The sequence below is a fragment of the Pan paniscus genome, chromosome 5 (genome assembly GCF_029289425.2).
Source record: "Pan paniscus chromosome 5, NHGRI_mPanPan1-v2.0_pri, whole genome shotgun sequence".
Lineage (NCBI taxonomy): Eukaryota > Metazoa > Chordata > Mammalia > Primates > Hominidae > Pan > Pan paniscus.
In genome coordinates this window covers 136796881-136809142 of record NC_073254.2, presented here as the reverse complement: position 1 = coordinate 136809142, position 12262 = coordinate 136796881, and the positions used below count along the sequence as shown (strand labels likewise).

Genomic DNA, 12262 nt, shown 5'->3' with positions numbered 1-12262 from the left:
TTTTAGGGGAATAGAGTTCGGAAAGAGGAGGAGGCTGGAAGGGTCATGAAGTTTATAAACAGAAATACAACCTTACTTTGAGGTTAATAAAGAAGAGAACACAAAATTTTAAAGAGTTGTACAGGCTGTGGGGTGTAATCAGATGAATGCCCTGACAGAGGCCCTTTGATTGCAGCTGAGACTCACCAACTTTGGGTGGCTGGAATGGGGAGCAAATGTAATATCACTTCTAGAGACAAAACTCTAAAATCAAGTATTTGTGCTGCCCTGCAGCCAGAATAAGCATAAATACTTTTCAAAGTTAACACTTACAGTGTGGGAGGCTCTGATTTACCCACTACTTGGAGAAAAAATAAACTTTAATTCTTCATCAATTGCCATCGATTACAATTTTGCATTATCTCACTTTTAGAAAGAGACTTCAAGCTTTCAGAGTGACCTAGCCATATTGCCTCTGCTTTTGAAAGAACTGCACCCTTATTCACGATAGCAACTCCCATACATTGAGGGTCTACTATGTGTAATGGTCTGTGTGAAGCATTTTACATTTATAATCTCATTAAGTACGGCATCACAATACGGCAGAGTCTTTTCATTTTATTATTTTTTGAGATATGGGAGATTCTGAAATAGGCTCAGAAAGTTCAGTTAGTTTGTTCAAGTTTACAGGAATTATAAGTGGAAGAGATAAGAAAAGCTACGTCTGATTCCAAAACCTTATTCTTAAGAGTGCTGGAACCATCATCTATAATAGCAAATGCATAAGAAGCTAGCATCTATTCTGAGTATATTCATTTTCTAAACATTCACAATCCAGCTGGCTTTTTTTCTTCCTCTATTTTCTCTTTCTTTTCCTTTTTCCTCACTTTTACCCTTTCTCTCTCACTTTCTTTGGGTTTTAGCATGTTTTATTTTAATAAGTAACCAATGTAACAATCATCTATATCTATTCTCTAGTCAGAACTATTAAAGAAGATGAATCTCATTTGTAGTATTGTGGACTATCACCTAGTTTAAATGTTGACAATGTAACTGCGTCTCCTCTGTCTTTTAGATATGCCTCATTGCCTTTTATGCAACAACAAAACTCACTGGGCCCCTGTTAGGAGCACTATGTGCTTTGAAAAGGAAGTGGAATATCTCAACTGGAATGACTCCTTGGCCATCCTACTCCTGATTCTCTCCCTACTGGGAATCATATTTGTTCTGGTTGTTGGCATAATATTTACAAGAAACCTGAACACACCTGTTGTGAAATCATCCGGGGGATTAAGAGTCTGCTATGTGATCCTTCTCTGTCATTTCCTCAATTTTGCCAGCACGAGCTTTTTCATTGGAGAACCACAAGACTTCACATGTAAAACCAGGCAGACAATGTTTGGAGTGAGCTTTACTCTTTGCATCTCCTGCATTTTGACGAAGTCTCTGAAAATTTTGCTAGCCTTCAGCTTTGATCCCAAATTACAGAAATTTCTGAAGTGCCTCTATAGACCGATCCTTATTATCTTCACTTGCACGGGCATCCAGGTTGTCATTTGCACACTCTGGCTAATCTTTGCAGCACCTACTGTAGAGGTGAATGTCTCCTTGCCCAGAGTCATCATCCTGGAGTGTGAGGAGGGATCCATACTTGCATTTGGCACCATGCTGGGCTACATTGCCATCCTGGCCTTCATTTGCTTCATATTTGCTTTCAAAGGCAGGAAATTACCTGAGAATTACAATGAAGCCAAATTCATTACATTTGGCATGCTCATTTACTTCATAGCTTGGATCACATTCATCCCTATCTATGCTACCACATTTGGTAAATATGTACCAGCTGTGGAGATTATTGTCATATTAATATCTAACTATGGAATCCTGTGTTGCACATTCATCCCCAAATGCTATGTTATTATTTGTAAGCAAGAGATTAACACAAAGTCTGCCTTTCTCAAGATGATCTACAGTTATTCTTCCCATAGTGTGAGCAGCATTGCCCTGAGTCCTGCTTCACTGGACTCCATGAGCGGCAATGTCACAATGACCAATCCCAGCTCTAGTGGCAAGTCTGCAACCTGGCAGAAAAGCAAAGATCTTCAGGCACAAGCATTTGCACACATATGCAGGGAAAATGCCACAAGTGTATCTAAAACTTTGCCTCGAAAAAGAATGTCAAGTATATGAATAAGCCTTAGGAGATGCCACATTCCAGAATAAAATGTTTCCAGGGTCTTTGCATCTAAGATATAAATTTACTTTCCCGGCAAATATGTCATATATATTTCCTTGCCACCATCTTTACCAAGTTTTAGTTGAACAGTCACTCTGTTCAATCACCTATTTAACAAATAGAATTAAGCCTTCAGCCTGAAGCTCCCTTCATTTCCTACCTTTTTCATTGGTCTCCATCTTTACCTGCTTCCTCTTAGGCACATCGTTAAAGACTTCTCTTCTATTCAAAGTTGTCCCGTAATGTGTCATCCTTACTCCATTCCCGACACCCTCTTCTCAAATCTCTTTGGATTCTCCTCTCTTGAGCATTTTTACTTTTCTTCCACTGTTCAGTGTAGTTGAACAAGCACTTGAGCAATTACTATGAACCAGTTGATATGCTAAATAACAAGGTACAAAAGCAGCAAGGTGTCATTGATGATCTCAAGGAGCTCAAAATCCAAGGAGAAACAGGCACATATCAACATCTTCAATCAGTGTGAGGAAGTCTATGATTATAATGTATATAGAGCATTACAGTGGTATAGAGAAATGGCACTCAACCACACTGGGAGAGGATGGGAAGGCTTAAGAGAAGACTTTAAATAAAGAGTATGATGTTTAGGTGAAACCCTGAAAGATGAGTAGGAGTTAGCTAATTAGAGAAAGCACAGAAAGGTATTCTAGATAAAGGAGGAAAGTGGGAGCAACAACAGAAAGTGCGACAAGAAGGTGCATTCAAGGAATTATCATTTTGGTATTACTGGAGAGGAGCCCTCTTCGGTATGTAGAGGTTAGGTCATGAGAGAATGCCACCCATTGGAGTTTCTTGCTAAGGAACATGGGTCTTTGTCCTGTGGGCAGTGGGTAGCCATTAAAGTGTCTGGCACAGAAGGGACAAGTAGCTCAAAGTCCCCAGAATGATCACTCTGATACGAGGTGGAGAATGGAGTCTAGTTAAGAGACGATTAGGATCTGTACCAGGGAATAGAAAGGGGGATATGTATGTGAATTCAAGCTATATAGAAGGTGGTAATTTATTTGAAGTGGTTGTTGAAGGATGAGTTACAGGCTTCTAGTCTGGTTTATTGAAAGGTGGTATGGAATATAGGAGGAGGAAGTGGCTTAGAATAGAAGATGGAATGTTGAATTTGAGATGCCTGGAAGAATTTTAAGATGTATCAAACATCCACATAAACATAAGACAGTGAGCTCAGGGAATGGTGGTCAGGGCTGGTGATAAGGATTTGGATGCCATGTTCACATTGCTCCCATCTGTATAAAACATAAATATACAAAATAACACTGTGCCAAATCTTTACTTTTTCCTTAGCTGTCACCCTCTTTCTTCCTCCATCTCACAATAGACTGCTTAGAGGAAGATTGTCATTATTGACTTGTGACCTATTAGTTCTCAATTCATTTAAAATCTGGCTTCTAGTTCACCTCTGATGAAATAGTTCACGGAAAGTTTACCTGTTACTCTTTATCTCTCAAATTTGATAATTATTTTTAAGTGTTTATCTCCCTTGAATCTTAATTATATTTCTGATCTAACTCTTCCTCATCGAAATTCCCCTTCCTGGTTCCCTCTATAATTTACAAAGCCTTCAATGAGTCAAACTCTTAAGTCTGATGCAAAGGCTTTTCTGGTTCTACTCTGATACCCTGGCCATTGCATTTTAACTCTTTGGCAGATTTGTCTTCCTCCACTTGACTATTAAATGTGAGTACTTCCCAGAGTTTCATCCTCAACCTACATCTGTTTTCCTGTAACACACTGTCTTGCTACAATATTACCCAGCTCTGTGTCTTAACTTTGACCCAAACGACTCCCCAAACCATATCTCTGGCCCAGGTCACTCTCCAACCAATCCAGCTGCTTGTTCCCCCTCACACTGCAAAGTCAATATGCATAAAATTTAACCCATATTTTCCTTCTCCTTCTCCTCCTCCTGTTTTTTATTTCTCAGTATGTAATAGTACCACTTTTGGGCTAGTTAGGCCCCTGGGATGCATCCTTGACTCTGCTGCCTGCTTCACTGTCCTACACCTTTAATTCATCACCTGTATTTATTTTCTAACACCTACATTTTCTCAAAACCTTGACATAATCTGTATCCCTGTCATCACTTCCTTAATCCTGGTCTTCATCACCTCTTTCATAGATTGTTGCAATAGCCTTCTCATTTGACTATGGCCTCAAATGTTTTACTCTAAATATAGAGAAGGTATGGATAAACCTTCTATTCACTTCCACTAGATCTCTTTCTATAGTAAAAATCCCTTCATGTTACTAAATTATTTAAAAATCTATAATAAGTCAAAACTCCTTATCTTGATACCCAGGCTCTTCAAGTCCAGCACCAACTTCTACTCCTTCCTGCCTAGTGAAGCATGCTTCAGAACTGGCAAACTGCTGTGATTGTTGGTGATTGTTCATCCCCATACTATGCTGTTTCAGGCCTCGGAGCCTGGGCTCTTCCCTCTGCCTTGATGTCCTCTCCACTTCTTGTGTTTCTGAAACACTCTAGCTAAATCCACTAGACACAACTCTAGTATCTCCTCTTCTATGAAGTGTTTTTTTCTGCTCCTGTTATAGCACATATTACATTTTATTGCATTTACCTGCTTTTATCTTAATTTGTTTTAACACTTATTGAGTCCCAATACATACCAGGCATAATTCTATGCACAGGGATTATTAAAAAGTTTTTTTTTTAAAAAAGGGCAAGTTCTCTGCCCTCAAAGAGTTTACATTCCAGTGTTTTCACCATTTTGCAGTGAGGAGTCAATTCTTTAGTAATAATTCTCTCAACTGCTCTTTCCTCTCTAGGACTACTACTGTCACCACAACTAATATCACCCCAATTCAGGCTCTTACAACTTCACATCTCTGCTGTTGAAATATCCCAAACTAGTTACCTACCTTACGATTTGCTGTCTAATACATAGGATACATCATTACAGAATCAATCTTTCTCAAATTCATTCCAATACTATCAAGCTCCTCTTTAGAAAAATTTAATAACATCCCATTGTCCTTAGAATTAAGTTGAATTTTCCTGCCTTGCTAAGCAAGACCTCCTGCAGCCTTGCTTCAACACAAATTGAATATTTTTTTAAAAAAAGATATTAATTTTAGTTTTCTGTTTATCCTAGATTTATTCATATACAATACAGTGATAATGTCTTGTAAAAATTGTTAAGGAGAGAAAATATTCTGATGTACATGAAAATGTTAAGAAATGATTATTCTGTTTGTGATTTCATTGACTCACTGGTCTGTTGATATGAAAACAATTTCTCCTATTGACATGAGAGCAAAGTTGCAGGATAGTTTTCATATTCTTAAGTGTAATCTCCCAAAACAAAAACCACAGCACTGTTGTGCCAATAGAACAATAAAGGAAATATTGTTTCATAAGAGTTGTGAGTTTTACTACAATTACATAACTTTCAACAATTATTCTGGAGGAAAAAAATCTTATTTAATCTAAGAAATTAAGTTTTAAATTCCTTGAAGCCAAAACTACATCCTTGTCATCATTTGAATAACACAAGTAAGAGAATGACTATTTTACTTTTTCTCATTTTTTTTTTTTTTTTGAGACAAAGTCTTGCTTTTGTCACCCAGGCTGGAGCGCAATGGTGCAATCTTGGCTCACTGCAACCTCTGCCTCCCAAGTTCAAGCGATTCTCCTGCCTCAGCCTCCCAAGTAGCTGGGATTACAGGCACCTACCACCAAGCCTGGCTAATTTTTGTGTTTTTAGTAGAGACGGGGTTTCACCATGTTGGCCAGGCTGGTCTCGAACTTCTGACCTCAGATGATCCGCCCACCTCGCCCTCCCAAAGTGCTGGGATTACAAGCATCAGCCACTGTGCCAAGCCTTTCTTTTAACTTTTGAGGCCCTTAAATTCAATTGGGTGTAAATTGAATAATTTCTAACTCTTTTTGGAATGAAGGGTTTCCTCCCCTTTTACTATAAAGGCTATACTTAAATATTATTTCTAAAATAAGAAAATAAAAATAAGTGAAAAAACTACCTATCATTCCAACTAATCAGCAATCCTTCATTATATAAGTATTCAACCCTTTAAAATTTGTCTTGATAACTCCAAATTGTTATTTAGATAGAAACTTTTCCATTAGTCAAGACAAACTAATTTGGGGCAGGGTGGGGGGTAAAGTATTTAGAATGCAGTGTCAGACTGACTCATATAGTTATCCCCTTACCCTACAGGGTAAGGGACACACATAGTAAAACACTTTATTGCTAAAATGGAGAATGCACCATAGCGTTCATTGACAGGATGAAATGAGAAGCAGGTCAACTCGGATTGTGACGATCTCAAGAGCAAGATTCACCTATAATTGTTATGGTGTATCTGGATTTTGTACAAGGCCACACCAAAACTGGTACTCAATAAATATTGAATGAGTAACTTTTAACATTCTCATGAATATTCTTGAAATCTTGTTTAACACAGTAACTCAATGACTTTTCCCGACCTTCCGTCTGATATTAGAATCTCCACATCTCTTAAACTGTCTTTAATCTAAACCCTCAAATAGGCCCCTACTGCCATTGCCAGCAAAATAAGACTTACAGGAAGTTAGAGTGGAAAACAATTAATGCATAATCCTCAAAACGTGGGTGAAAGGAAGATGGAGCATAAGCTTGTAGACAATTAAACACAGGAGTGAAAATAGAACTTCCTTTGTGACATAGAAAGGAAAGGAGTATCTCCACTCCATACTTTTTTTCACCTTCTTGCCAGTCTCTATGCAAAAGTAGAGCAGCCATCTTGGACCATGAGATGAAATCTGCAAGGTGAAAAGGACAGAGCAACAAGATGGAAGAGGACTTGATTCCCAACACTCTGGAGCTGCTTTTTCAGCCCTGCACCCCTTATGCTTAGAGCATATGGAACAAGAACAGCCTGATAAATTCACGTGTGGGCTTCCTGTCTATTTTAATGAGTGACCAAGCACAAAAACAATATGAAGAGTGGGAGAATCAACATATTAAGTAGATGCACTCACATTCAAGAGTCTCTTGTAGGAAAATCTCAAGTGATTGAAATTTCTTATATTTATAACTTCTCTTAATTTTTCTAGTAACCTGGAAGTACATTTGCAGACAAAATTAGATTATCAGAAAATGAAATGTTCAGACCTAAAAACAAATGAATCAAATTCACATTTTTACATATAGCCATTGTTTCACATCTGTAAATATGTGGACTTGATCTGTGTTTTAGCTTGCTAGACATAGAAGGGCATGACTAAAAAGTATAGAAGCCTAAATAAAGTATAATATCCAGTCTGTAAATATTTTCAACTTTATTTTTAACTGACAAAACTTATATATATTTATGGGGTACAATGTGATATTTTGATGTATGTTTACAATGTTGAATGATTAAGTCAGGCTAATTAACAAACACATATACTTATTATTGTGGTGAAAACCTTCAAAATCTATGCTTCAAGTAATTTCAAAATATACGATGTATTATTATTTATTATAGTCACCATTCTGTGCAATAAATTATTAAAGCTTATCTTCCTGTCTAACGGAAACTTTCTACCCTTTGATCAATATCTCCTCTTCCCCATCTACTCTTCCCCTCCCCAGCCTCTGAGAACTACCATTCTACTGTCTACTTCTATAAGGTCACCTTTTTTAGATACCACATGTAAATGACATCATGCAGTATTCCTGTGCCTGTTTATTTCACTTAGCAGTGAAATAAAATGAAACCAGATTCATCCATGTTGTCACAAACAACATGGTTTCCCCATTTGTAAGGCTGAATAGAATTCCTCTGTTCCCCAATTAACCACTAAGTCTGTGGTAGTATATTTCTCCTCTAAAGGGCTATCCATTGTAAATACCCCGACAGAAAACATGAGAGCAAAATTCTGGGAGTTGCCAGTGTAAAACCAATGAAATTAGAAGAATTGCTATGTCCTTTCCTAAGACTAAATAGAAATGAGAGCAGCTAGTGAGACCCCTATGATGGTAAACAGAAAAGAAAAAGTGAAGTGTTGATAGTGTTAATTTGCTACATTTGCAGCCACCTATTTCCAAAATAGATTGAAATTAATTTTATAATAAGAAAACATATTTAATAAGGTTCTTAAAGATATTTACAATTAAATATATAATAGAACAAGGCCAATAATAATCATTGAAATCTAGGCTGGGTATAGTGGTTGCTCTCGTACAAAATTTGGCAGTGGACATCACAGAAGACAATAGAAGTGGACACCATAGCCCTCAACAGGTACAGCCTGAAATGATATTGGAAATTTTAGTCTAGGAGGCTTGTTTTCTGGTCTCGGCTCCTTCCATATCTGCTATGTAATTCTATAAGTTCCCTGCCCTCTTCACAGTTCTTTTAGGAATCTCCCCACTCCATGTGTGACTGGAAAGGCTGTCAAATCAGAGTGGTAGAAAAGTGGCTCAGACTGAGCCATAAGAGTCTTTGTGGGTCCTTTCTGGCCTTGGAGGGAAACAGAAAAACTCCTTCTGATTTAGGTTTGTGAATGATAGTGTTTCTGACAATCATCTTTCCTGCAAATGAAGGAAACCTGTTTGAGGCAGGAGATAATGAGGTAAAAGGAAAAGTGAAGCCGAGTAAAGTGATAGAGAGAAAAAGAGAGAGAGAGAATTACATGACCACCCTGATTTAGCTGTGAGCTGAACTATCCTTAGACTTTTTAGCTATGAGAGCCAATACATGTTCCCTTTTATATTCAGCTTATTTTACTTGGATTTCTATGATTTGAAACTAAAGCATCATAACTATAAAACCCTTGTGCTTCACATCAATGGTTAACCTTTTCCCACCTGTAAAATGAAAGGCATGAACCAAATTATCTCAGATTTCCTTCTGAGTCTAAAATTTTACAGCTCTAGATTAATTGCTCATTGCTCTAGGACAGGGCTATTATCTTACCTGTTTTGATAGCCAGAATTTCTGGCAGTTAGTAGGGTCTGAATAACTATCTCTTGTATTAAATTTTTTAAATGGTCTGTCCACTCTTTAAACCTAGCCTTTTGTAAAGCAGTTACCTCTGCTATTTTTGCTTTCTTATTTCCCCTCTGTATCTCTAATAAAACACATGTCAAGCACATGTTCATGGGTTCCCTTCCAGGCAAAGGGAGCTAAATAATGTTGGTGAGGCTGCACGCGGTGGCTCACGCCCATAATCTCAGCACTTTGGGAGGCCAAAGTGGTTGATTGCTTGAGCTCAGAAGTTGAAGACCAGCCTGGGCAACATAAGGAAACTCTGTCTCTTCAAAAAAAAAATATTAGCCTGGCGTGGTTGCGCACGCCTGTCATCCCAGCTACTCAGGAGGCTGAGGTGAGAGGATCACCTGAGCCCAGGAGGTTGAGGCTGACATGAGCCGTGATCGTGCCACTGTGCCCCAGCTTGGGTGACAGAGTGAGACCCTGTCTCAAAATAGTAATAATAATAATAACAATAATAATAATGTTGGTAAAATGAGAAATACACATTGTACTATTGATCTGATACCGTGGTAAATATAATAATTCAAAAGAGTTATTTATTATTGATATAATCCAAGCTAGAGAGAAAAATTATTAATCATTCCATTTATAATTAACTTTAAGATTTGATATTTCTTGCTCTGTGGAAACAGGGAAAAAGTAAAAGGATTTATTGAATCAGTAGCTAAAAGAAGCATAAGCCAAGTTTTAGAAATTTAGTTCATACTTCTGCTAATGTTTATGTTTGGACCTCCTTTACTTTCAGGAGTAAAAGAGGTCCTCCTTTACTTTACCCTTTATATATACATACACACACACAGAGAATATACATATATATACACACACACAATTATATATACACATAATATATATATAAATGAGTGTGCGTGTGCTTGCACACTTGTGCACATGCACACACACACACGCCATTTGCCCCTCCAGGACGGGGGAGAAAATAAGAAGTGCCTCACTAAGACACATGAGAAAGGATTCTTTTCCTTTCTCTAAGACACAACGTGTACTGTGCTTTGGTTGTTACCCTAATAACCTAGTGTATGACTCACCCAGAGTAGATTTTTCAAGATCCCAAGTGAGTGCTTGGAATGAAGTTCTAGCATAAGCTGAAAAGACAGAAGCTGGAAGTTAGATACATAACGAAGGTTCCAGTGGTGACATAGGGAAGAAAACTTGAGTATCCCATTGTCAGTGGGCATGGGCGAGATGAATTGCTATATAAAAGTAATGATTGTTCAAGAAGTCTCAGTATTTATATAGTATATATACTTATAAATCATACACACACACACACACACACACACACACACACACAAACTTCTATTATTTTCTGTTAACTTCCCTATAACCATATACAAGGAGTTTTGATGGGAAAAGTGAGGGAGAAAGGTTGGTCACAGAACTGTCTTTTCCTCTTAGTAAATAACCTCAGGCATGTTGGAAGGAGAAACGCCATACACACAGCCTTCTCTGAAGCTCCTTGCCAGGAAAACATCTGTATTTCCTTGTTCTTGGTATTACAGTTGTGCGATACTTTTAACTTCCCTAAGAAACTTTTCTTGCTATTACCAAAACTTAATAGAGTCTTAGTTTTTTACATGAAAAATGAAAAAATATCTATCCAGTCTAGCATATGAGGTTATTATAAAGATCAGAAGAGATGATGCACAATAAAGTACTTCAAAAGCTATAAATCACTGTTCAAAATATTATTACTATCCTCACCACTGTTAGTATTTGTTTTCTTTTTTTTTTTTTTAATTATACTTTAAGTTTTAGGGTACATGTGCACATTGTGCAGGTTAGTTACATATGTATACATGTGCCATGCTGGTGCGCTGCACCCACTAACTCGTCATCTAGCATTAGGTATATCTCCCAATGCTATCCCTCCCCCCTCCCCCCTCCCCACCACAGTCCCCAGAGTGTGATATTCCCCTTCCTGTGTCCATGTGATCTCATTGTTCAATTCCCACCTATGAGTGAGAATATGTGGTGTTTGGTTTTTTGTTCTTGTGATAGTTTACTGAGAATGATGGTTTCCAGTTTCATCCATGTCCTTACAAAGGACATGAACTCATCATTTTTTATGGCTGCATAGTATTCCATGGTGTATATGTGCCACATTTTCTTAATCCAGTCTATCATTGTTGGACATTTGGGTTGGTTCCAAGTCTTTGCTACTGTGAATAATGCCGCAATAAACATACGTGTGCAGGTGTCTTTATAGTAGCATGATTTAGTCATTTGGGTATATACCCAGTAATGGGATGGCTGGGTCAAATGGTATTTCTAGCTCTAGATCCCTGAGGAATCGCCACACTGACTTCCACAATGGTTGAACTAGTTTACAGTCCCACCAACAGTGTAAAAGTGTTCCTATTTCTCCACATCCTCTCCAGCACCTGTTGTTTCCTGACTTTTTAATGATTGCCATTCTAACTGGTATGAGATGATATCTCATAGTGGTTTTGATTTGCATTTCTCTGATGGCCAGTGATGATGAGCATTTTTTCATGTGTTTTTTGGCTGCATAAATGGGATCTAATTAAACTAAAGAGCTTCTGCACAGCAAAAGAATCTACCATCAGAGTGAACAGGCAACCTACAACATGGGAGAAAATTTTCACAACCTACTCATCTGACAAAGGGCTAATATCCAGAATCTACAATGAACTCAAACAAATTTACAAGAAAAAAACAAACAACCCCATCAAAAAGTGGGCGAAGGACATGAACAGACACTTCTCAAAAGTATTTGTTTTCACAACATCTTGTGAGGTGGGTAACTATTACTAAGGAGGAAATTAAGGAACAATAAGATTAATTGTCTTGCTTAAAGTTGTATCTCTATTTAGTGTCCAAGTTGAAGTGAATTCAGACACCCTGACTTGGCTCTAGGACACCATGTCATATACAATGAAAATCAAAAAAAGAAAAGATTTCCAGAATTTTATATGAACACTTTTCTCTCATACCTTTGACCTATGTTGTTTAAACTTGAAAGAAAGAGAGAAAAAGAGG

General features: G+C 37.6%; 1 protein-coding gene across 3 annotated transcripts in view; it reads left to right on the top strand.

Moving 5' to 3' along the window:
- Window positions 1-2226, top strand: part of GPRC6A (G protein-coupled receptor class C group 6 member A) — a 36926-nt gene extending 34700 nt beyond the window's left edge. For all 3 annotated transcript variants that reach the window (XM_003827579.6, XM_003827578.6, XM_003827577.5), the window contains one exon: window positions 1055-2226. In XM_003827579.6, coding sequence (XP_003827627.2) covers window positions 1055-2169 — 1115 coding nt within the window. In that variant the 3' untranslated portion in view covers window positions 2170-2226. The remainder of the gene's footprint in view (window positions 1-1054) is intronic.
- The last annotated feature ends 10036 nt before the right edge of the window (window positions 2227-12262 follow it).